General features: G+C 39.2%; 1 protein-coding gene and 1 long non-coding RNA gene across 4 annotated transcripts in view; one reads left to right on the top strand and one right to left on the bottom strand.

Annotated features, from left to right (window-relative positions):
• LOC125462483 (uncharacterized) overlaps positions 1–12,301 on the top strand; it is a 53,716-nt gene extending 41,415 nt beyond the window's left edge. The window contains exons 2-3 of one of the 2 annotated variants that reach the window (XR_009447145.1): positions 7,130–7,338; positions 11,476–12,301. This is a non-coding gene — a long non-coding RNA (uncharacterized LOC125462483). Of the gene's footprint in view, positions 1–7,129; positions 7,339–8,345; positions 9,791–11,475 lie in introns of those variants that run through there. The other variant, XR_009447144.1, reaches the window with a different exon arrangement.
• A 1,084-nt stretch (positions 12,302–13,385) lies between these two features.
• Positions 13,386–27,559, bottom strand: part of parn (poly(A)-specific ribonuclease (deadenylation nuclease)) — a 130,233-nt gene continuing 116,059 nt past the window's right edge. The window contains exons 23-25 of one of the 2 annotated variants that reach the window (XM_059654095.1): positions 23,694–23,890; positions 20,157–20,294; positions 13,386–14,665 (exon numbers count right to left, since the gene is read on the bottom strand). In XM_059654095.1, the coding sequence (XP_059510078.1) occupies positions 20,176–20,294; positions 23,694–23,890 (316 nt within the window). In that variant the 3' untranslated portion in view covers positions 13,386–14,665; positions 20,157–20,175. The remainder of the gene's footprint in view (positions 14,666–20,156; positions 20,295–23,693; positions 23,891–27,559) is intronic. The other variant, XM_048552773.2, reaches the window with a different exon arrangement.

Raw genomic sequence — 27,559 nt, 5'->3', positions numbered from 1 at the left:
AACACTGGACCAATTTTAAATGTCTTCCACTTAAAAATTAAATATTCTAGAGGATGGTCTTTCACAACTTCAGGATATTACAAAGTGCATTGCTGTCAACAAAAAAACAACCTTGGAAATGTCACGGCTGACTTGCATGTTGGAACTTCTCCTGAGAAGCAGCACGTGGCCAGATTTTTATCTGATTTAGCGACATAGATTAAAAAGATAAAAAAAGTCTGATTGTTCTTTAAAATTGCACCGTGGCTTCTTTCACATCTATGCAGTTGGATCAATAGAACTCTTCTTTTAACATATCTTCCAAAATTACATGTGCAAGCTGTAAGAATAGTGTTTTTAATCCACATCCTTTTGACTGAAGACAGCAGAGCACCCACCATTAATTACATTAGATTGACAAGGTAAATATATTGACTGGGCAGAAAAGAGAGAGAGGAAAAAAATACATTGAATGGATCACGCTAGTAGAATACTGAACTACGCAAAAGGGCCCATGTGCATTAGTATGTGATCATGGTAAGCTGCTGTCACTGACAGAATTCCAGCTTCCTATCAGGAATGATAGAAGATACATTTCAACAACCGGTAATTGAATAAAACAAACAAAGTTTTGAAATGCTCTTCAGAATCTGTGGAGAGAAAGAGAGCTGATGGGTCAGGTCATTGTAATATTTTTCATTTGTAATAACAAGGCCAAACATGTCCAGCTTTAAGCAGATAGAGAGCCAGGTAAGAGGTGACGAAAAGGGATGGTCTGTGATACGGCACAAGGTAGGAGTGGTTAAATAAGAATAGCAGAATCGTTGTGATATACTGGCAGATACATGATGATTTAGATTCTTTGCGTTTTTAAAATTGCTTTGATTGGTGACAAGTGGTTGATTTAATAACTAGTCACAAAGTCCAGGTCAATGACAAAGGCCATCTGCCTACCAACAACTTTGTTTCTCAGAGAGCTAAAGAGCTTGGGGCTGTGAATAAGCCAGGGAGAAAAGTTTCAGAACTCTACCAGCTCAGGAGCTCTCCCCGTTCTCTACAGTAAAAGCTATTCTCAGCCTGAAGAAAACCTATTTATTTCTCTTACTGTAAGCTGTGACTTTTAATTTATAAAAATCAGAGACATTTTAAAAAAAGTAAGCGTGAACCAAATCAACCTGAGTCAAGAAGACAGGTAAATGGGAAGGTTCTGCGTACTTTTTAAAATCTTTAAATTTTGTCATGATTCCTGAAATAATAGGGCTCAATTTCCAGTGCATTACATCAGTGACACATGACCGTGACAATGGGTGATTCAGAGAAAGGGCTTTTTGAGGTAGGTCACTGGCACAAATTCTTTGGCTATAGGCTGCCTAGCAATGAGGAGAAAAAAACCTCCAAAAGCTATTGACATAAAAAGGCACTGTTCTTAGTCCTGAGAAGGAGGCAATAGCTTGGTCATATCATCACTGGACTATTAATCCAGACAACCAAGGGTCATGTTCTAGGGATGCCAGTTTGAATCCTATCATGGCAGATGGTGAAATTTGAATTCCATAAAAATCTGCAATTAAGAGTCCAATAATGACTATGAATCCATTGTTGACTGTCAGAAAATCCCACTGGATGTCCTTTAGGGACAGAAACCACCTTCCTTAACTGGTCTGGCCGACATGTGATTCCAAATCCACAGCAATGTGGTTGGCTATTAATTTCCTCAAGGGCAATTAGGGACGGGCAATAAATATTGGCCCAGCCGCAATTCCCTTCACCCACATATAAACAAAGAATAGTTTATCGCACAAAAGTAATAATCGCTATGAATCAGGAATAATTATTAGGACTGTACAGAATACATCTTCGCCCTACAAAAGCGACCACAGTACTTCGTGTCCTCACAGTGGTATGACATAAACAAAATAGGTAGAGCTGAATGCAATACAAATACCAACTCCCTCAGAACCATTACATTAGCCAAAGAGCACCTTCCTAACCCACAGGAAATAGGAAGTGAGATTACAATCTGAGTTGAGCTAGATATGACAAACAGTAAAAACAAAACATGGTGGATGCTAGAAATCTGAAATAAAAACGGAGTACTGGAGAAATTCAGTGAGTCTGCCACCAACCGGGGAGAGTTAAGTTTAAGTACTGCTGAAGAATAGTCACACTGGACTCAATGGCTGTCTGTCCACAGATGCTGTCAGGCTTGCCGAGTTTCTCCAGCTGTTTCTGCAGATAAGTTATAGAGTCAAAGATACGTACACCGCAGGAATAGATCCTTCGGTCCAACTTGTCCATGCCGACCAGATTTCCTTGATAAATGTAGTCCCATTTGCCAGCATTTGGCCCATATCCCTCTAACCCCTTCATATACCTATCCAGATGCCTTTTAAATGTTCTAATTGTACCAGCCTCCCCCACTTCCTCTAGCAGCTCATTTCCACACATGTACCACTCTCTGCATGAAAAAGTTGCCCCTTAGGTACCTTTTAAATCTTTCCCCTCTCACTTCGACATTATACCCTCTACTTTTGGACACCCCATCCTGGAGAAAAGACCTTGTCTATTTAACCTATTCCAGACCCTTCATGATTTTATGATCCTGTATAAAAGTAAGCCCCTCAACCACTGACACTCCTGGAGAAAATAGCCTATTCCACCTCTCCCTACAGCTCAAATCCTCCAAACCTGACAAGATCCTTGTAAATCTTTTCTGAACCCTTTCAAGTTTCACAACATCCCTTCCTAGAGCAGGGAGACTAGAATTGCATGCAGTACTCCTAAACTGCTGGCTGAAAGTTAAAAAGGAAATTAGTGTACGCATGAACAGAAATAAGATACTCCACGTATTCACAAATCAAGTTAGAATGCACCATAAACATATGAAAAAAAGTGGTATTCCAAGGAGTACACAGCACATACTCTTAGGAGCCTGCACCATTTGGATTGAGAATTATGCAGAACCTCAATCAACCAATCTGCAGCAACATTTGACAATGTTTCCCAAGGCCCCCTCAGCTGAGCAAGTGGCATTGTTGCTGCCATTCTAAAACAATATTCATCCCTCACGTCACTTGGACCTCAGAATGAAAAGGGAAAATGGCTTCTGCAGCTTTACAGCCAGATTCTGAAATTTCACATTTGCAGATTTTTTTTAGGACATATTAGTTGAGGTGAAACAGACAAATTGCAAACATTCGGCTTGCACAAAGCCAAGATCAGCAGGACCTATCTAGACTTTCCAACCATGAAGTTACAATTATTAGCTGCAAAGAGAAAGATGGATTAAAAAAACAAATCTCCCAAAAGTCAAATTATTGTGATTTCATTCCACTTTGATGCAAAATTCCAACACAGAGCTAAGAAATTATACCATTAAAGTCAGTAATTCAATTTATTTTTAAAATAAAAATGAAGTATGTTGGATTCGGTGCCAATCTTTAATTAATCTGAATTAGCAGCCAACAGAACTAATCTCTTGGATTGAAAATCAAAGATCCTGGCAGATTCCTGCAGATTTGATGCTACTAGTTAATTGGAAGAATCACAGTAGTAAAATTCACATCTGGGGACAATGCATCTGTACTGTGGCCTTTATTGCTTTCGTTTCCATAAAAATGATTACACTATCTTCATAAGAGACAATATTTCTGATAGTGATTGTACAGACAGAAGTCCGTTTATATTTCTTCAGTCTCATGCTTCACACGTATCAACAATGCCAGTTGACAAAACTGTTTAGTATGTGCCAGACAGCTGCTAGTGGCTTCTGTGTTTCACACCAGAATATCACCTGCTAACTGGATCAGCACATTGAAATGCAATAGCTTTCATGGCTTGTGCTTTAAAATGTGAATCTGCACTCCTGCAGGTTGCAAAGTCTGCTGTACTGTTCCCTGCAATGTTTTAAAAATAATTGCCCAGCTTTAATTATTGCTACAAAATGTCTTTTCAGCAAGTAGAAATCTGAATTGAGATGAATACATTAAATGCCATAAAAATTGATAAGGGAAAGTAACAAGAATGTCAAACAAAACACAAGTTCTCAGTAACCGTTATCCAACTATGATGAGATTATAAACTTGTAATGCCTCCTAGGTATCAGTTATTGTACTTTGTTAAGCCAATTGTATTGAATTTCCTGTGGTATTGCTCATACAAAGTCAATGTGTTTTATAAAGGGCAACAGTTTTAGCAATACATCGATGCAAAAACTAAGATACACTTGTGCTTTCTTAAAGCATAGTTGGTGTTAGGGTTAAATGAGCTTTATATTTAATATATAAAATCTGCAGTTCAGAACCTGGCTTTCTTTGCCTTGTTCACTAACACAAAGGAGTTGGGGATTCAGGTATCTTTTACTGAGCCAAAAACTACAGTATTTTCAATTCCTGAAGAGTTTGCACGTTTCAAATCACAACCTTCTTTATTTAAAACAGAACTAATTATAGAGTCAAGTATGATGGGCAGCGATCAAGAATCAGAGGGGCGATGGCCTAGTGGTATTGTCACTTAATCCAGAAACTCAGCCAATGTTCTAGGGACCCAGATTCAAATCCCACCACCGCAGATGACAGAATTTGAATTCAATTAATAAATAAATAAATCTAGAATTCAGAATATGCTAATGACTGTGAAACCATGGATTGAGGACTGGTTAGCAGATCGGAAGCAGAGACTTGGATTAACTGGGTGCTATTCAGAGAGTGGCAGGCAGTATAGAGTGGGGTGGCACAGGGTTCAGCTAACAATCTGTATGAAGGAATTGAACGCCATATCTCCAAATCTGCAGGTGACATTTAACTGGGTGGCAGTTTGCGCTGAGGAGGATGCTAAGAGACTGCAGGGTGACTTGGTCAGACTGGCCGAGTGGGCAAATGCAATATAATGTGGATAAATGTAGATTATCCACATTAGTCTCAAAAACAGGAAGGCAGATTAGAGATAATGGGAACAGCAGCTGCTGGAGAATCTGAGATAACAGTGTGGAGCTGGATGAACACAGCAGGCCAAGCAGCATCTCAGGAGCACAAAAGCTGATGTTTCGGGCCTAGACCCTTCATCAAATAAATTATTATCTTAATACTGGCAGTTTAGGAAAAAGGTGAGATACAACGAGACGTGGGTATCAGGATGGAACAGTTGCTGAAGGTTGCCATGCAGGTACAGCAGGCAGTGAAGAAAGCTAATGGCACGCTGGCCTTCATAGTGAGAGGGTTTGAGTATCAGTAGGAGGTGTCTTGCTGCAGTTATACAGGGCCTTGGTGAGGCCACACCTTGAGTATTATGTGCAATTTTGATCTCTCAGTCTGAGGAAGGATATGTTTAAAAAAAAAACAAAAAAGAACTAGAAAGGTTGATGAGGGTCGAGCTGTGGATGTGGTGTATATGGACTTCAGTAAGGCATTTGATAAGGTTCCCCATGGTAGGCTCATTCAGAAGGTCAGGAGGAATGGGATACAGGGGAACTTAGCTGCTTGGATACAGAATTGGCTGGCCAACAGAAGACAGCGAGTGGTAGTAGAAGGAAAATATTCTGCCTGGAAGTCAGTGGTGAGTGGAGTTCCACAGGGCTCTGTCCTTGGGCCTCTACTGGTTGTAATTTTTATTAATGACTTGGACGAGGGAATTGAAGGATGGGTCAGCAAGTTTGCAGACGACACAAAGGTCGGAGGTGTCGTTGACAGTGTAGAGGGCTGTTGTAGGCTGCAGCGGGACATTGACAGGATGCAGAGATGGGCTGAGAGGTGGCAGATGGAGTTCAACCTGGATAAATGCGAGGTGATGCATTTTGGAAGGTCGAATTTGAAAGCTGAGTACAGGATTAAGGATAGGATTCTTGGCAGCGTGGAGGAACAGAGGGATCTTGGTGTGCAGATACATAGATCCCTTAAAATGGCCACCCAAGTGGACAGGGTTGTTAAGAAAGCATATGGTGTTTTGGCTTTCATTAACAGGGGGATTGAGTTTAAGAGTCGTGAGATCTTGTTGCAGCTCTATAAAACTTTGGTTAGACCACACTTGGAATACTGCGTCCAGTTCTGGGCGCCCTATTATAGGAAAGATGTGGATGCTTTGGAGAGGGTTCAGAGGAGGTTTACCAGGATGCTGCCTGGACTGGAGGGCTTATCTTATGAAGAGAGGTTGACTGAGCTCGGTCTCTTTTCATTGGAGAAAAGGAGGAGGAGAGGGGACCTAATTGAGGTATACAAGATAATGAGAGGCATAGCTAGAGTTGATAGCCAGAGACTATTTCCCAGGGCAGAAATGGCTAGCACGAGGGGTCATAGTTTTAAGCTGGTTGGTGGAAAGTATAGAGGGGATGTCAGAGGCGGGTTCTTTACGCAGAGAGTTGTGAGAGCATGGAATGCGTTGCCAGCAGCAGTTGTGGAAGCAAGGTCATTGGGGTCATTTAAGAGACTGCTGGACATGTATATGGTCACAGAAATTTGAGGGTGCATACATGAGGATCAATGGTCGGCACAACATTGTGGGCTGAAGGGCCTGTTCTGTGCTGTACTGTTCTATGTTCTAACTGTGGATGCTGTAAATCAGGAACAAAAAGAGAAATTGCTGGAGAAGCTCGACAGGTCTTGCAGCATCTGTGGGGAGAAAAGAATCAGAGTTAATGCTTTAGGTCTGGTGACTTTTCTCAGAACTGATGGTAGCTGGCAAAATGTCAGTTCATTTGGAGAAAATCGGGAGAGGGTTAGGGAGTAAATGATAGGATAGAGCCCAAAGAAAGAGAAGAACAGTTGGACAAAGGAGTTAATAATGTATTCAACACAAGCTGGAAGAATAACACCTCATTTTCCGCTAGGGGACCCTGCAGCCCTCTGGACTCAATAATTCTAGGGCCTAACCTCTCCCATGTCCTAGCCCCCACACCAGGCGTTGTTATTCACATAGTCTGCCATTGCACAACACCTGTTAGTCACCAATGGTTCTCCCTTAACAACTATTCACCCTCCCAGCCTGATTGTTTCTGTCTGTCCAACTGCTGTTCTGTCTCTTTGGGCTCTATCCTATCGCTTACTCCCTACCCACCCGCTCCCTATTTTCTGCATATAAACTGACATTTTCCCCAGCCACCATCAGTTCTGAGGAAGGGTCAACGGACCAGAAACATTAACTGACTTTTTCTTCACAGGTATTGTCAGACCTGCTGAGCTTTTTCAGCAGACTCTGAGGAAGGATATTCTTGCTACTGAAGGAATCAGGGAAGGTTCACCAGACTGATTCCCAGGATGGCAGGACTGACGTATGAGGAAAGATTGGATCGACCGGGCTTGCATTTGCTGGACTTAAGAACGAGCGGAGATCTCAAACATCCTGATGGGACTGGACAAGCTAAATGTGGTAAGAATGTTCCCAGTGTTGAGGAAGTCTAGAATTAGGGGGTCATAGTTTAAAAATAAGGGGTAAGCCTTTCAGGACTGAGATGAGGAAGTTTCTTCTGAGTTGTGAACCTGTAGAATTTTCTCCTGCAGAAAGCTGTTGGGGCCAGTTCATTAGACATATTAAAGAGGGGGCTGGACATGGCCCTTGCAGCTAAGGGATCAAAGGGTATGGGGACAGGGTGTGGGGAATGGGATACTGAATTTGCATGATCAACCGTGATCGTAGTAAATGGTGTTGCAGGCTCAAAATGGATGAATGGCTTATTCCTGCAACTGTCAATCATCGTCAATTGTTGGAAAAAAAACCCCTCTGGTTCATGAGTAGCTTCAGGGATGGAAATTGGTCATCCTCAGCTGGTCTGGCCTACATTTCACTCCAGACCCACAGCAATGTGGATGGCTGGCAACAGCCCTCTAAAGTGGCCTAGCAAATGACTCAGTTCAAGTGCAGTTATGGTAAGGCAATACATGCTGGCCAGCAAGCAATGCCCATATCCCATGAATGAATGAAAAATTGCAAATAATCTATATAGTGTACTAAATGGCTTTTTGTCATCTTTTGGACATAGTACCCTGCATCACATGTTCATTAAAACTGAACGGACAAAGAATCAAAGACTGACCAACGCAGATACTGAAAATTTCTGCTAGTAGGCATAAACGCAAGCTTATTATGTGCTTCTTGCCTGACATTAAAAATATGCAATCATTATCCTTTGCTACATCCAATGATTAATATCCAATTGGGTAACTGTAATTTAAGATGGTTAGCTGGAGTTAATCAGAAAAATAACATTCATCTACATAACTAAAATATACAATGCATTTTTGGCTTCTGATGCAAAATCATAATTTTCAGATATTTATGGAATGTGTTGGTGAAAAATATTTGGCCACAGAAGGATTAAACTATTAACATTGGAATTTTATTTGAAAGGAATGAACTTTATCATCTATCTTTTCTAGGCCAGTAGTGACTATGAAAATGGCGTGGATTACATCCTGGAACGAAGCTGGCAAAAAAAATTCTACCCAACCAACATCAACTGGTTCCATAAAATTTGCATGAAGCTCTAGGCTTTCCAATGCTTCCAAGAGTAAATCCTGCAAGATTAACCACAGGGACATAGTTTATTAGGCCACCAAGCATTGTGTTTCGCCAAGTGCTGCAGACACATTAACATACTGTACCTAGTCCCTGACCTCAATTTCCAGTTGAGTCATAACATGCAACATCCCAGCCCTTTTAGTTCCAGCACAAGTGTCAGCAGCCTTTTCAGCGTATATTTTAAAGACAGATTCACATTTATAAAATTATTGATGATGTTAGGATGATCCCATAGCCTTTTACGGCTTAAAAATTACTTCAGAAATACAGCCTGGTTGTAAAAAACAGCAGCCAATTTTTGCACAGTAAGCACTCTCAAATAGCAATGTGATAAGATCAGGATTTAAAAAAACTGTTTTACTATTGGCCAGAAAACCTTCCTTGCTCCTCTTCAAACAATGCCATGTGATTCTTTACTTCCACCCAAATGATAGGCAAGTCTATATTGCACCTTTCCAATAAGGTGACAAAACAGTGTGCACACTAGGTTTAACAACCTTCTTTTAAAAAAAAGGATGCAAGTATCACAGGCATTTACTGTTCTGGAGAAAGTAGTGGCAAGCATCAGTTATAGTGCTTAAGGTTGAAGGTAAGGTGCAGTGTTCAACACAAAATCAAAGATCTAGGTTGAACAGTATATTCTAGGAAAGAATGGAACCAGCCAGCTGTTAAAGCAGTCTAAACCCAGGGCCAGGACTGATGTTATCGCATACTATCCACAATACAAAATGTTATTACCCAACACCAGTTATGCAGTGTAAAGGTGGAGTTATTAAAGAAAATGTCATTTTAAATTAGCCTACTTATGTCTGTAGTTCTGGAGTAACAAGGATCTTAATCCTGTGAGGATTCCCAGCAATGTGCAGGCCTCGTCAGCATCTCTTGTCTAAGTGTCATCAATCATTCAAGTCTGCCTTCACCTAAGTAAGGCCATTTGTGTCAATTCCGAGCTTGGTTGCTTGCATTAGTTAAAAATTCTCTCTCCAACAAGGCAACACCGACAGCAGCTCTAAAGGCGCTGGATGCATTTTCTTCTTATAACCTGTGAAATTCCAGTTCTGGCCCAGAGGTAACTTAACAAGAAGCTAACTCCTAAGGCACAAGTGGAGAGAGACAAGACTAAAAATAGGTTTTTTATTTTTAAAAAAGTGTACTGTGAAAAACAGACATGACCTTCAACTGGATACATCTGGAAGCTATACTTAGATTCAATGTCAGGAAGATCAACAGGTATAGAAGGAAGAGAAAGGGGCCAATGTGTAGTACTTGGAGTGGTTTCATTAACAGGCTGAAAGGTTTGTTGGATATGGGGGGGGAGGGGGGGGGGGGGAGATTGGTGCTGTGGATCAATGACAGAGTGGATTTGTTGATCAGTGGCATCAGAACCAAAGAGCTGCCAGCCCAATCAGATGGCTTCCAAAAAGTCAGCTAAGTTAGGGCCTGGTGGGTAGAGGCACCAGTCTGGCGGGCCCTTGCAAACGGGATGGGGGTAGTTGCTGAGGACAGCTAACAGTATTATACCAAGTGGGACCTCTTAGTGGTCTTCCCCCGTTCCATCCAGCGGTAGCTGTGTGGGAAACAGCTGGGGTTTTTCTTGATAGCCTTCTTACGCAAGGCAGGACCCTCTTCTCAAATGATAGGAGGCGCCCATAAATGACCATTTAAGTGGATTCACTAAGCTCTGGCCAGCTAGGCCATCTGACACCTTTCCTGCTGCTGCTAAAATGGCATGGAGTCAGGAAGAGGTACACTGCCCATCACCTCTTCTTACCATTTTCCCAGCCTCCGCCTTGTCCTCATCCCATCTTTGAAGGGCTGATAAAATTCAGTCCATGAAAGGATGCTAGATTATGGTCCCTCATATGTAATTTATAATTTTCTTTAAAAACTTGATCCATTTTGGTTCTGTGGGAAAGGGAGGCAGAGGAGGACAACCAGGGAATTTTGCTAACATAGACATAAAACTGACTGATGATTACTACATCCCACACAGACCCTTTTGAGAGAAGATGTGAAATACCAAAATATATTGAGTAGAGGATAGATAAAGTTCTGTGTGTATTGTAAATTCAATTCTAGTCTCCCGGTAAGACTGGTGAAGGAAAATACTAATAAATCAGTCTTCTTCATTCTGGCCAGAAGAATTGTTGTCATTACATGCAGCCTTTTCATCTTACAATGATCTCGATTACAAGCGTGTCAGCTGTTAAAATTTTCACCAGATTGAATCAGAGCTGAACTAAGTGATCATCTGAAGCAGATGATCTTCATTCTACAGCTAGCATATTCCCAAATGTGGTAGAGAACAGAACCTCACTTTTAAATGTGACAAAAGGAATACTATTGCCTTTCAATCAAGACTGCAACATTTCCAAATCACTGATCTATTTAACTTTGGCAAAGTTAATCAGTGCACTATTGCACAAAATAAATTCTGAATTTATTGCACAATACACATTTATGATTTTCACAATGAAAAGGGTGAAGGAAAACTGCTCAAAAGAACAAAATAGAAATACAAATACCACAAAAAATTCAAATGAAGGCATCATAAACAGGAAGTGGGAAGCTAACGTTTTAATCTGTTACAATCTTAAATCTGGTGCCCAGTTAATACTTTCCTGTCAATCCATAAAAGCCAGCAACATATCAGTTATGAATGAATCCCAATAGACAGAGTTAGTGTGACGATCACTGACATAACTTGTGGTACCCAGACATATCTCAGAGCTTAAACAGTTTATTTTAGGTGAGAAAATATTAAGCAGCTGTCAATACTTAACAACAACTGCCTGACGGTCACTTTAACAAATGACCCCTGAAGCAAACATTTTGATTCAATCAGGAACAACAAAAGGCATTACTCCTCCTACAACTGATTGATCAGCATTGGAACAGTAACAATTTTCAAGTGTTTAGCCATATCAGAATTAGATTTTTGCATTCTGTTGAATGTTCAGACTCTGCAATTTTTATTTCTTTACACAGCTATGGTTCTCTTCCTAGTTTCTCCACAACAGTACTGTCTAATGGGACATTGATGCACACCAAACTTGTGGTGACCAGATCATCGTATGTGCTGCTTGATACAAAAGACAGTGAATCTTGTAACAACCTCCTAGAGATGAACTGGGACTGAGGGACAGGACATAGGAGTACTGCAGTTGAATGCAGCTCTGTCAAAAGAAAATTTTTCTTCAACTAATCACTAAACAGCATCCAGTTAAGGTGTAACAAGCAAACCAATATACTTTTGCTTCTTTAAATGGAAACAGGCTACAAGTTTTTTTTGAATGTGAAGAATTGATCCTCCTGCAGGATTTTCTACTTATGACGTGGTTACAGATTTTGGTCAGATAGAGGCTGAAACCGTGGCCTCTCTGAAATAGACTGCTGCAGATCCGAACTTCCATCTGAACGAAATAGCTCATCTGATATAAAGCATCAGTCTGTCATATTTGCTCATGTATTGGACAACATTGCTGCACAATTTGCACACGTTTTCCAAAATAAAGACAAGAAACTAAAATAATACAAAACGACAAAAACATTTTATACTGTGAAAGATTTGAAATGTCATTAAGTGGATTAAAACTTTTTGCAAAACATATACTTAGCTTCAGAGTAAATCATTGTGGCAAGATTTAAACTTGCAAAGAGACCAGTATTTCCATACAAATTCCAGTCCATGGTTTAAAAAAAGTTGGTTGCAGTTTATCTTTTGCAGATTCTAGTCTTAGAATTCTGTATTTAAAACATTTTTTGTTGATATTAGCAAATAAAGTAGATTCATAGTATCAATGAAATGCAGACAGATTAAAATTGTTAAAAAGGTTTAACACAGTAAAAATCAGTTCAATTACTTAATTTCCATTAAAAATTGTTTGACACTGAATTTAATCCCCTTAGTACCAGTTAATCTGGAGTACTTTGAGTAAGGAGTGTGCCTAGTTATCCTCACTAACCATCCATGGAGACATCTTTTCAGGGTTATTTCGACCTTTAGCCACATTGCAACTTCTAATTAAGACATAAATATTTTCCTAAAGCCCAAGTTGGAAACCATGAATATGAACTGTAGTGTAGAATGATACACTCCATTTAATTGGTTTACAAACAAACTGATCTTAAGGCCATAAACACGGGACTGGCAGTGCATTTTCATGATCAGCAGTGTACTTGCTTAAAATGAAAGCACATAGGACAATATTTTGTTTTTTTTCAGATGTGGCATTTGGGTGAAAAGTGTGCACTGTTACCTTGTGGTATTGCAGCTGCAGCTGATAAAAACTGATTTTACTTTCTCTGTCCTCTCCCCTGCAATGCACGGGTTGATGACTTGGACAGCAATGAACTGCAGATACCCCAAACAAACTGATTTGTGAAAAATCAAATGTGTGGAATGGTTCTGAAGAGTGAATAGAGAATAGATGAAACACTTGGAACACAAAAACAAATGCAACAAACTGCAGGATAACAAAGTGTGGAGCTGGATGAACACAGCAGGCCAAGCAGCATCTCAGGAGCACAAAAGCTGACGTTTTGGGCCGAGACCCTTCTCTGATGAAGGGTCTAGGCCCCGAAATGTCAGCTTTTGTGCTCCTGAGATGCTGCTTGGCCTGCTGTGTTCATCCAGCTCCACACTTTGTTATCTTGTATTCTCCAGCATCTGTAGTTCCCATTATCTCGACAACAAACTGCAGATGCTGGACATGTGAAATAAAGTTAATGCTTCTAACTGATACTCATTCTTTCTCTGTAGAACCTGCCAGTCTGGCAGGTAATTTCAAACAATTCCTGGTTTTATTGACACTTTAACTACTTTAAGGAAAATATGTTTAATTTTTTTTATTGAAACAAAGTACATGCCATTTAGCTCAACTTGTCCATGACAGAACTTAAGCTTTTACACAAAACTCTTCCTCACTTTACTCATTTGATCTCATTGACATATTCTTCAGTTCCTTTCTTCCTCATGTTTATTGAGCTTCTCCTTGGGGACATCTATGTTAGCTGCATCAATTACTAAAAGAATGATAAGAGTGTGATAGCTGCTTACATATAAAAAAGGGTAAAGATGTTCCCCCTCAAATCCCCTTTAGACTAATTAGTATCTGTCCATCTTACATTTATGATCCCCGGTTCGGGTCTCACCCACAAGTGAAGGCATCTTGCCTACATCTCAAAACAGTATACACTTTTACATGGCTGCTTCTGAACATGTGTCACAAGCAGAGACCTTTAAGCAAATAAAGAGTTGTCACTTGTAGTAAGAAAGTTGTCTTTAATTTTCCTTCATGAAATTTCAATTTTCTTCATGATACAAAAAACTTTAAATATGATACAAAACTCACCACTGCCCAAAAAAAGTAAACAAGTCTCTTTTGCACACATACATACACACATTCATACATACAAATAAAGGCTGGTGCACAATGCATCTTCCGACATACAAGGCTGAAAGCTCAGTACAGTCCACACCAGATAACACAAATGAAAGGAAAGGATCGCTCAAATACACTGTCACTGTCCTTACTGCAAAGACAGTGACAATGTTTTGATACTACCTTAAAAAAAAAATGACCTGAACGCTGAAGTCAGACCACATTACTGATAATGAGTCATTGGATTCACCGGAAATACAGCTGCTGTAATACACATGCGCACACGCATATACACACACACACACACACACACACGTATATAATATATATATTTATATAAAATTACAGTGCTGAACAATGATTATATTGTTTTACGATCCGAAATAAACATTTCATGTTGCTGGCACAAGGCAACTTCCAGTATTGGCTGCTGCTCTAAGCCATTAGTGGTACCAGACTAGCTTGAAATGCATGTAACCCATAAAACTGTTGACATTGATAGAAGATTTGAAATGCAAGTCAAATCCCGTCTCATTCTTAACAACACAAAATAAACTGAGTAAAACACTTAATATGACATTGGCTTGTGTTTGTACAGTTAAAACTTTCTACACAAAGTTTTTTTTTAAAGTTGTCTTGTACCACATGAAGATTGGAGCTCTCGGATCAGTATGGCTTGCAAGTGTTGCATCTGGTCACTTATCTGGAAGATACCACTGTTCATCCCATGTGTGTTTCATGTCACCATGTATCTGGGACTTCAAACAATGTGGCCTGTGAATTTGCACTGCTTCCTATTCAAAAACAAATAAAGATAAAGGTTTGCATGCAGTCGAACATCTGTGTTAGGAAATCTCTGCTAGTTAAATATGTTGTTCTAAACAGTGGTAAACACTAAAATTCCACCATACGATTCATGAGTAATAGAACAAAAACAAACTGTACAGGATGTTGCCATCCTTACATTACATGTTTCAGGCCTTTACACATCCAAATAAAAACTTCCCATGCAACTTTAATTTATTGCATGTAAATGGACTATTACCTTACATTTTAAACAATCACAAACACTGCCAAAATGCCAACACTTCGCTAAGGACGAGGCAAGTGCTGTCTTGGTAGCTTATAGCAAGTATAGCTATACTGGCAATGTTTCAAATAATTACCAAGCAAACCAAAAGACAAAGTCAATTACTCTGGGTCACATGCATTCATTGCACCCCATCTTTGCTTCAATTTCCTATTAATTCTCCAGCTCTGAAAACATTGATACACAAGAACATGATTGCAAATAAAAATCAAGAGACCTCCAGCATCCTGCCTGAAGATACTACTCGTTTTACATGTGGCTGTAGAGGACAGTTGACATCGCAACTAAAACCAAATCGTGCACACCGCAGTGTCATCCTCTAAAAACAGTTATGGCAGTGATCTCAGGACTTTTCTCTTCACTGGCTCAGGAAAGATGTCATCAACAGCATTACTGCCACTGCTCTGTGAATAGAGAATAACTAGGAAAACATACCCAGGGTTAAAACCAGAGCAGAGGTATTTGTCGTGGCTCAATCGGCAGTACTCTCACCAGCAAGTTCAAAAGGTTACAGATTCAAGGTACAGACTGCAGACTGTAATTTTGGCTCAGACTTGAGGGTTGTAACAACGGAGTGCTGCACAGTCAGAGATGAATGTTCCATCTGGCCCCTCAGGTGGACATTAAGACTTCTGGCGTTTTTCAGAGAATGCTGTCCCTTATATATGGACCAATGTTTATCCCTCAAAACAAAATCACAAAGAGACTTGTTGGTTTTCAACATATTTCTGTTTGTGGGACCTTGCTGCAAATGGTCTAGTGACTGCATTTCAAAAAGTTTTTCCATTGTCTGTAAATCACTTCAGGATTTCCTGGGATTGTGAAAAGTCCAATAAAAAAATCCAAATCTTTTCTCATCTAGCTGACTCAGCCCTGGTCCACTTGGCACACTCCTCTCCTGAGACACGGTAACAGAATTCTGTATTTACTGACTAGCTCTATACCACTGAACAACATTTTTAAAACTCCAGAAACAGGTTGAACATTTTTAAAATGACCTGAACATTTCTTCACAAGAATACACGTTATTTATATCAATAAAAATTTGAAAATATGTTCATGGTGAATTAAGATTAGCTACAGCGTGACAGAGAAATAACATACAATAAGTGAGCATCATCTACTTTCAAAGAATACAAGCCTCACAAAGAAATCTAGGCAAATAACTTTAATATCAGTGTTGTTTAGAGTTAGCCTTCAGTGTTCCCACACTCATTGAGGCAAAACACACTGCGGAAGGGGAGGAGAGATGCAGAGAAGCAGGCTCGAGTCATCATCACTATGAACTACACACTTAATATTCAGATATGACATGGGGTGATTCACCTTCCTTTTGGGCTTGAGCTTTTCTTGAATCAGGACCACAGGTCACTTAGCCAAAACTTACACTGATCCTTGTTATTGATTTCATTGCACAGCATTTCAGACAACCATTACACTAGTGCTCATCAACTTTACAAAAGACCACCATAACATTTTGGGTAGACACAGGCCATTCATTCAATCGTGTCTGCTCCATCATGCAATAAAATCACAGGTGATTTGATAATCCTCCCTCCCCTTTCCTGTCTTTTCCCCATAACCACATTCTCCCAACCAGATTACCTTACTGATTAAGATTCAGTCTATCTTAGCCTTGAACATACTTCATCATCATCTAGCCTCAATCTTCTGTGGTAAAGAATGCTACAGATTCACTAATTCATATGAAACTCATCTGTTTTAAAAAAAAGTGCAATTCCTTATTCTGAGATTATTCCCCCTAATCCTAGACTGTCCCAGAAGGGGAAACAATCTTCATCAACCCAGTCAACTCTTAAGAATCATGTATATGCCAGGAACAGGCGCCATCTACTCAACCTCTTCTCATAAAAAAAGAATCCCTCCGTACCTGATAGCAGACTAGTGAACCTTCACTGATAGCCTCCAATGTCGGTATATCTTTCCGGAGATAAAATGCGCAAAACCATTTACTGTTGTATTGGCAAACAGGATAGCTGTCAACTTAAGGTCCATCAATTTGATTTTAATTTGGTTTCTGAAACAATTGTAACATAATCCACATAGCTTCTATAAATGAATTTTCTGTGTATTAAACTCTGCCTGCAGACAGAGGAGGTCAGTGTTTCGTTTTTGTAGCAAACAGATATACCAGTAAAAGAGGTGGACTGGACGTGAAATAAAATGTAACCCAGGTAGTAATTTGCATGAACGTATGTTGAATTGTGAGGTGAACACAGTGATATAAAGACCTCTCTAATGGAACCAGGCTTCACAGAATCATACAGCACAGAAACAGGCCCCTAAGCCCTACTCATCCATGTTGACTAGGTTTCTTAAACTGAACTAGTCCCATTTGCCTGCATTTGGCTTGTGGCCCTCTAATCCTTTCCTACCCATCTTCCTGTTCAAATGTCATTGAAATGCAGAAGAGTGTACTCACCTCTACCAGTTCCTCTGGCAGCTCATTCCATACACGTACCATTCTGCGTGTGAACAAGTTGCCCCCTTAGAACCCTTTTTAAAAAACTTTCCTCTCTCACCTTAAACCTATGCCCTCTAGTTTTGAACTACCCTACCCTGGAGAAAAGACCTTGTCTATCCACCTTATCCATGCCTCCCACGATTATGTACAGTCACCCCTCAGCCACCTATGCTCCAGGGAAAGAAGTCCCAGCCTATCCAGCCTCTGCTTGTAACAAACCCTCCAGTCTCACTAACATCCTTCTACATTTGTTTTTGCACTGTTTCCAGTTTCTTAACTATCCTTCCTACGGCAGGGCAATCGGAAATTATACCAGTACTCCAAATGTGGCCTCACCAATGTCTTGTATAGCCATAACATGACATTTCCACTCCTGTACTCAATGCTCTAACCAATGAAAGCAAACGTTCCAAACATCATCTTCACCACCCAGTTTACTGGTGATAACACTTTCAAGGAACTATGTACCTCAACCCTGGTCTCTGTTCAATAATACTCCTCAGAGCCCTATATTAACAATGCAAATCCTGCCGTCATTTGTCTTATAAAAATTCAAAATAAATATTGGACATGAACATACAAATTAGGAGAAGCAAGCCATTTGATCCTTCAAACTTGATCCTCCATTCAATAAGGTCATGGTTGATTAGTTTCTTTCAAATTACACATTCCTACCTATCTCCCATAACCTTTAATTCTGTTGCCTAACAAGGACCCACCCACCTAACTGAAAAAATATTCAATAGTTCTGCCTCCAGCATTTGAGATAGTGCATTCCAAAGTCAAATAATCTACAGAGAAAAACTTCCCCTTGTCAACAAGTCTAGTTCACCTGCTTAGTATATACAATTGGGCTCAGAGATCGATTCATAAGTAGTCCGAAGCAAGTCAAAATCCACAAGGAAGATTTCAACCATTATCCAGAGACACAGCTTTTTCCATTTGGCATTACAGATTTTCAGCTTGCACACTGACTTTAATAAATTATTGAAAGCAACGGCAGTGTTAATGTCACTGGACAAGTAACTCAAGTGCCCAGGCTGATGTTCTGGGGAGAGGAATTGAAATCCCACCATGACAGTTGGCAAAACCTGAAATCGAATGACAATCTGGAATTTAAAAAAAAGACAAATAGCTAGCCTTTAATGACCGTGGACTGGGGCAAAAACCCACCTAGTTCATTAATGCCTGTTAAGGACGGACACCTGCCATTCTTACTGGTCTGGCCTGCATGTGATACCTTGCACACTGATTGAAAACCGGCCAACTTTTAATTTTCATTGTAATGGTGGAAAAAGTCTTTAAACCCAAATGCTGGAGAAGATTTGGCAAGACTTTTGATAAAGTGAAGATGATCAATTGACCCATCATTATAATGTCACTGTACAATGTGTGTCAGTTTCAAGAATATTTCTCAAACTAAAATCATACAACATACTGCTGCTTGTTTAAATATTTCGTTTTGACTGGAGTTTGGAACATCTGCTCGGCTGAAAACCAACCCGATACAAAGATTTTCCAGTCAGTGTTTGACTCTTCAGTTTTATAATTGCAGGAAGTTATCCATTTGCATTCATAGGTATTTATGAAAATTGTTAAATATTTATTATTCCATTAAGTCTGTTCAAGTACAACGACAGAATTACCCACACAACTTCTCAGAAGCACTAAATGTACTTTTGCAAATTTGACGCCACTGTAATGCAATACAGGTTTTCAGGATATCCAAATTAAACACTGGTTTTAAACCTCAGCCAGAAACTAATTGTTTTATTGAAATAGACAGAAAGTCCAATTTCATTTGCTTGTTTATATAGAAAAGGATCTTTTAAACTGATATCACTATAAGCAGCTTGGGAACTAAGAAGCATAAGGGCATTTTAAAATATCCACATAAAACAGGTGATTCATTACTTACTAATTTAAGGCATTATATTTCGGGCTTTGAGTAATTTAAAGGGTGAGAGAGTTGCAGTCCCATCTGACATAGGACGTAGCTAACTTGAACAAGTTTTCAGAGAAAAGTTGGAGGAGGGGGTCATACCTTCTAGTCCACATTCACACAACCCAAATAAATTTTGCTCAACTGGTTGGGCTGTACAAGGTATGAGAAAAATGATTTAAGATTATCTCTTTCACAAAAGAATTAAATGCAAAAAAAAAGGAATCAGTGCCAGTTAAGTTCTCAGACAATTGGCCCTTTAAAATGTGGGACCATAGGCACATTCAAAATTGCTCAAGATGTTTGCAGCTAAATCAAACTGTGGCAGAGTAATGCATCTTGAGAAAACAGAGCAAGAAATGTCACAATAACATGAGCGGATGTAGATGGAGCCAACCTTAATCTGAAGAAATGACAATTACAAGTACATTTTTAAAAAAAAATGATGCAAAGTCATTGCATCTCCTTTTCATTACTGTCAGAAGAAATGCTATCCCATATATCGTATCTGAGAAAGTGCAGATGGGAAAACTAAACTCTACATGAATGTTATATGAAAAAAATGCATGCGCACACATTTATATACACATACACTCACTGAACGCATGGTGGTTTTCTTGTCAGGTGTACATACGAACAGAAAAACAAGGAAGCTGTTTGAAGGACATTAAAAAAAAACTGCTACCAAAAGTATTTGATATTTCATTTGTTGGATTGCTCAACACAGGGGTTTTGTGATTTGCTCTGAAAATCTCATCAAGGACTAACCTGCCAAAAATTCAATACCTCAGCTGAAGTATACGTCAACAGCAACACTTGTCCAAAGGAGGAGCACTGCTGCAAGTGACAGTTTTAATAAGACTGCCATGGCTTTCGTCAAATTGGAAATTTCAGCAGATCCCTTACCTACAAGATAGCAACAGTGCAACAGAACTTTTAAAAGCAATTCAGTAGGAAGTGCACTTGATAGCCTGTCAACCAGGTAGTTTAGGTTTGCTCGCTTTCATTACTGAAAAGGAAACAATATAAGTCAGCTGCTTTCAATGCAGTTAAATTCATAGGCCAGAATCAGAACTAAATAATGAACTTATGAAACATCAAGCCAAAATGCTTTGGAGAAGGGGAGAAGGAAAAAAAAAAATCCAGCCTTTTCAATTACAGCACATTTAAAAGATGTAGCTCATCAATACAAACACAAAGTACAAATCGGACCTGGCTGTATTATTCAATGGATGTAAAACAGGTCGAAAAAAGGCCAATATCGTGGACCATATTCCAGGTCCATTCCATTTAGGCAGCTTTAGTGGTTGTCAAACATGCAAAAGAATACTAACTAGGCCAGAGGGTCAATTTTAGACTGTACTCAGGCCAAAATGGCACCCACTTCAGGATTGAAATGGGTCTGTAAGAAATTTCCGCCTCCAAAGCACCAATCCGCACATACGCAGCCCAGAACTCAGGACAATCCAAACCAAGGAAAAAGAAGAAGAGTGATCACTAGCCTACTGAAACAATTCAATAGAAACCTTACTCCTTCATGTGGAATTCTGGTCCACAGAAACCTCCAAAATTCAGCAAAAAAGATTATTCAAGGGATTTTGAGAGATCAATCTAGATCCATTCAGTGACTGCCTGACAATTCTTGAATTTATGAATCCTATGATGTTGGCTATTAAGGTCATAGATGTCGAAGCCTTAACTACATATTCACATCGCCCAGCTACGGCATGTGTTATTGCTCAGTGCCACTTACTATGTATATATGCAAGGCAGAATCGAACTTCTCAACTTCAGCTGGGAATCTTAGCCTTTTCAAGGAACATGACAAGAATTCTAGGTGTTACAGCAAACATTTGTGTAGTCTAATGGCCCTTTCAATCCCACATTTTCTCTCAAGGAATGGAATGGCTCTGGTAAGCTCTCGCAGTGTTACTCGAGTGATCTTTCTTCATTTACAGACTCGAACTGCAAATGCTAATAAAGCTATCCTCTTGCTACATTGTTTAATCCAATTCTAGTTTCATACAATGCACCCTTTTCATAAAGGGTCATTGTACTGGGATTTGAAAAAGAAACAACATGGAAACATTTCTTTCGTAGACTAAGGAATAAAAGATTAATTGCAATGTCTACATTGTCTTCTGGCTGGATCAAATGCAAGGCAGCCTAATCAGTTTGGTTTTATCAATGTAACATTGAACTTTCAGCCTTAAGGATAGTCTTCACGCCACCCAGTCTTCTGCAGCAGTTCTAGACACAATTGATCAAATTTTCAGTCTATACTACTTTGCTTCATTTGATTATGTGAGTTGGACAGCAAGGTTTTTTTTAATATCGTGTCATCTTCTACTTAAGTCATACCTATTAGCCATTCACCATGGTGAATTTGGTGTGTCGGTGGTGACCACTTAATAATCAAGAAGTGTTCCCTTCACTAGCTCCTCATTCAATCTTCAAATATACTACAGCACATTTCTAAAGAAAGATGGACACATCTCATGTGAATTACAACAGAGGAGGTGGCAATGTTTGTCAATGCTTAGCTCATGCATACAATCAACCCATTCTTTTCTATAAAAATGGGTAACACCCAAATTAGGATGCCCTGAAACATGAGAATTTCACATCCCTGGCACATCTGTATGGAGTGCAGTTTGTGCTGCTCAACAACATCGAACCTTGTTGCTTTTTTCCTAAAATTACGCCTTTTTTTAAGAAAGAGTCACATTACTTGTCACTCAAGGATTTGTCCTGTACTCTCAGCCAATTTCACAAACTGGAAATAATATTCATATTGAACTTGGTGCTGTTACCCTCTGCAGTCAAAGTACTGGGTACTGCTGAAACGGTATGACTGCCTTTCATTTGACATCAAATTTGATGTAACATCTAGAACCACATGATAGTCTCTAGGTGACCAGATGTTCTACTAAAAGTGCGCCCTACATCAGTGAGATGTTAATGTGATAACATCCCATTGATTTCTATGCTTCTATAAATTAAAGTCTTTTATCTGCATTTGATTCCTATGCAGAGACTAATTTATAGAAGTAAACTCTTATCTACCTACACATTAGGCATGCAGGCATTGCCCTGAAGCTTCCTGCCCAGCTAGGAATTCAGGGTAAAGCTTTTGTAACTGCTTATCTTCTCACACATCGGTATGCAGACACTGTCTTAAGCTTCCTGACTGAATTAAAATTAGAATCAAACTGTTTCAAATAGGGTTAGGTGGGGAAAATTTGTAAAGGTGTGAAACCTCTAAAGCATGTAACTTCTGTCGCTGACAAAGGGGCCAGGGCACTGACTTTGTTCTAGCCAGACACACTGGCAACTCGAAATCAGAATCTGTCCCGGACAACAACTCTAAATCGCCTCCTGCCATTAGCAGCTACTTCACTGGCAATCGATACTATACCCTGGTCTTACGTTCTTGATGCAATACTTGTTTGGTATCCTGTCTTTGTCTGCTGTAGTAATTGTTTCATGAATCATGTCTTTTGTAAGCTGTGAAATTGTTTTTTGTATCATGTCTTCTGTAAAGTATAAAAAGCAGGGACTGTCGCTGCTCGGGAGAATTACTTGCGAGACTCCGCACTCTGTGCCGGGTTGAGTACAATGATTCTCCACAGCTTTTACTTGCTTGGTAATAAAAGAATTTGTGTTTTTCTAAACAGGTCAGTGTCTTGTTATTGCAGCAAGTCCGTGAGGGCCTCCGAAAAATGAACCTGACATCAGAACGTATGTATGTTACAGGAAAACTATCATTTTATATGCCTTTATGATGCAAAAATAAAAAATTGAATACCTTTCCCTCAGGAGTTAACATACTGTAACAACGGAAAAGGATAACATCATGGCACAGAATACATCTAAACTAGAGAGGGAAATCAAGCTTAAAATCTTGTCACTGCTGCATATTCCCTCAATGCACAGATGAGGACCTTTATACTAACAAAGCAAGATACACTTTGTTTTGGAAGTTTTGTTCTACTTTGTGAGTTAGTAATCTGTTCCGACCATTTTTCTAGGGGAAAAACACATGCAAAGGCTTCAGTCAACTCGATCATCTTTCCAATCTTTTTACTTTTCAGCAACAAATATTTGCCAAGCTTAATTTATGCACATTTTATCATTCATATATAATCATGTGGCAGAAAAATCCATTAACAGAACTCATCTTGCATTTAAAACAGTAGCATGATATCAACCAACAACTTATTGGCATCAGTATCTTTACCTACAAGCACTGAAACCGAGAAGCTGAAGAACATACTTATATTTTCAAGATATACATCCATTTACCAGTTTTTCCATGGTCCTCCTTTTCCTGCCACTGTTTCTTGATTTTCCTAGTTTCTGATATTGTAGAGTCTATCCAGGCATTAGCCGAATAATGACTGTCACCATCTTTACTTGTAACCTCATCCCCTTCCATTTCATCAGATACTGTCTCTTCCTGAATAGGGCTCATACTTCTTTTTTCCATAAGAGGACTTGTTCTAAAATTGAATGGAAAAAAAAGGTCACACATCATGCCATTGTATGCCTGACGACAACTTTCCTATTTTGTATTTAGTCTTATTTGTTCTTGAAGCTAATAATTTTCTTCAATCAGCTTGTGTTGGAAAATTTCTGAAAAAGTGTGGCATTGACCAAAATTATTCCAGCAGTAGAACAGTGGAAAGAATGGTACAAAAACTGCATAATTATACAGCACAATTGTCACAGACTTACAATTCACTAAAACAACATGGATTAATTTCTTTGGGTATCAATTCACGAAACAGTCACCAACCCTCGAAACTGGAATAGGAACAGAGGACAACAATCAAGGATATCAGAAATCAGTCTCAAAATGAGGTCTTGATAAGTTTGTTTGGTGTACGATTCAAATCTCAGATAGGTGTCCAATGCCAAACAGAAGATTCAGCTTTGCAATGCTTTTCATTCACCTATTAAATTTTGCTGACAGCCATCACGTGAATCTAATGAGCTTGGCAATGGAAAGAAGTGCAAAGCTAAGTTAGATTGATTGCTTCAGCTCCATAATTTATTACAGCTTTACAACAACGTACACTTGTTTTTGCTACAGTGTTAAACTACCTGAGCCTTGTGTAGTTAGACTAACCTGCTTAATAGCCAAACTGTTAAAATGCTGACTCTAACAAATACCGTTCATCTGAAATATATTGCCAAAGTAGGATTTAATTGGCCAATGAGGGGGTCTTGTAGTACAGTGGTAATCTCTCCACCTCTGAGCCTGAAGACCTGCTCCATATAAAAGCTCGGAACAGGTTGCTGGAAAAAATGGCCAATTGTGATCAAAGGGAGATTTAAGTTTGTTTCAGTTATTAAGATAACAACATAACCCTTTTTTATATTAATCTGAGATAGCAGACCAGTTAATTAAAAGTAATGTGTATTCCAATGAAAAAAAAAGTTAAGGGTCAACTATTTTGTTTTAAAACAAAACATGATAACCTCTCTGATGGAGGGTCTAGGCCTGAAAAGTCAGCTTTTGTGCTCCTGAGATGCTGCTGGGCCTGCTGTGTTCATCCAGCCTCACATTTTATTATCCATGACCACCTTTTGGTCTGGAGCACTGCCATTTTGGGTTAACTTAATTTGATGAACTAATTTGTGATGGAGGGCCATTTGGTGCAGATAAACCATTTTCCTGTAGCAGGGAATTCCCTACAATGTTCTCCAACCCTGCAAAGCATGAGGATTTGTTAATATTTGAAGACAGAATGACAGAATTGTCCATATTGCAAATCAATTTCTTCACCAGGACAACTGACTGAACTGCTCAAAATTTACATAATAGATAGGTGAAGCCTTCAGTTTGTGACTATGAAGGCGTCATCCTCCACAGTAAGTGTCAGACACTTAATACATTTGCTTATGCCAGCACTCAATACATTTGCTTATGCCAGTGTAGTATTGCCCACCTCCTGGTTGCTCTGGATATTCTGAGATGGTGATTGCTTATTGTGTGAGGAAATTGGATTGGTATCACAAACAGTTAAAACACAAATTCCTACATTGGATCAGCAGTACTGCTGGAGTCACAGAAAATGACTGAATAGTTCACATCAAGTGATGCTGTAGTGATGTGAGTGAAAATCCAAATGTTGGGTCACCACTGGTCAGAAAAGTCAATAAACTGGAAACGTGCTCCTAAACAATATTCTTCCTGGGATTCAAAGGATAGCAATGATGTCTACTTCCTTATTTAAGTTATTTTGCAAGTCTCCACACAGCACATCATTCTGGGCAGTCAACTGAAAGATTTGTTGGCTGCAATATTGTTGACTTTTTAAAAACTATTTAACCCAAAGAACATTTGCCAGCTAACTTATTGAAATTGGAATGCAAACACAACTTAGCAAAAACTTGCATATGTTTTAATTTTGGAGAACAGCATATAATTAATTTAATGAAAATGTCCCACTAGCTGACAGAAATGGCCTTACTTGTAAAGCAAATAGTTTTCATGGAAAGCAATTAGACGCCAGTGGCATTTATTTTAAATGGATGTCCAAGTAAGCTATACCAATAACTATTTATGACATTTGTTGCAACTAAAACTTGTGTGCATACGTGTCAGTGTTAACTAGTTATTCCACTTAAATATCAGACTAAGCTTTGATTAAAAAGTCAAAGTGGTTACTTTGTTATTTAACATTAACAAGTTCCAGATAATTTTGTCTTTTCCTTACAAAAGTAGTAAACTTGATTAGTAAACTAATTTTCCTAGCTACATGAAAAAAAATTGTTAGGACTCCTTTTAATTTTACTGCATGTTTTACTGCATTTGCAGTGTGTTTCATTCCACACTTCATTCTTACATACGTGAACTGTCAAGACTAGCAATGTTCCACTAACAGCTAGGATATGAATAACAAATCATTCTGTTTTTAGATGCCACTGCTTGAGGAAGGAATGTTGGCGAGTGTACCACAACATCTTCATTTCTCTTCTCAAACAGTGCCATAGGATAATCAATAGCCACATTAACCAAGCAGTAACTGAAACCACATTTTGAAGTCATATTGAAAAGGGGTACACTCTCTATCAATACAACACGTCACCACTTGAGTATGAGCTGCCTCATGCAATATTGGAAGCCCATCAAATTGAGCCAAGTAGACAACCATAGCCCTGAAGAGCTAACAGAAATACCGATCTGACAACCAACAGGGTTAAATTCTGGAGTTTGAAATAACACTTGCGGACATTCTGAATTGGATCAGATAAACGCTTTATTTGTTTCCAGTGAGCAGTGAGAAACACATTAAAATATGTTGCAATAATATAGAATCTTGTACCAGAAGATGCAAGCAACAGAATCTAATCAATTAGGAAGCTGGGACTTTGTTTACAGAATTCACTGAAACTGTCAGAAATTCTTAACACATCATTGCCTTGCTGCTTATTGCACCTATTGCCACACATTTAACATTTTAGCATGTTTAAAAAGTGTATATCTTCATATTTATGTTAAGATATAAATCCACTTCTTTGGTACTGTAAACTTGGAGCCTGTGTGGTATTATTGACCACCTTCAAGAGTTTAGTCATGGAAGACTATTTAAAATCCTTTGAAACTAGAGGTTGGAGTACTCTCTCGGCCCGAAAAAGAAAAACTGAATTGCATCTGCCTTAACCTCGGTGCTGCAAGAATGCTTCTGAACCTACTTCCTACAAATTACTTACATGCCAATAAGGCTCCCTTCCCTGGTGCCAACTGCCATCTTTGGCTGCTGAAATTCTTCGCTTGCCAGTATGCTGCTGGTTTCCTCGTACTTTGATCATCTCTATGTAGAAATGGCTTAAGGATCTAAAATACCATGATCACCAGATTTAGTCCAGAAAACAGGTTCACACTTGTACCACCTGCCAAATGGGATCGGACAGGCGCAAAGTGTGTCACTTGTTATCTCATCAAGACGTACATACAATTCTTTGGTATTCACTGATGATTGTCACAGGATGCAAAGACATAATTGGATTAAAGAAAGGTATGTACAATTATCTTTGGCAGACTCACTTCACTTACGCCACTGGACTTCAGAAAGAAAGGAAGAGAAAACATCCTCATCTACATCAACCTAACCCAGGTTGAGAGGGGTGAGGAACATCAAGTTCCTCAGAGTAACGATAAC

This window comes from Stegostoma tigrinum, chromosome 23 (genome assembly GCF_030684315.1).
Source record: "Stegostoma tigrinum isolate sSteTig4 chromosome 23, sSteTig4.hap1, whole genome shotgun sequence".
In the NCBI taxonomy this organism is placed as follows: Eukaryota; Metazoa; Chordata; class Chondrichthyes; order Orectolobiformes; family Stegostomatidae; genus Stegostoma; species Stegostoma tigrinum.
This window is presented reverse-complemented; position numbering and strand designations above follow the sequence as displayed.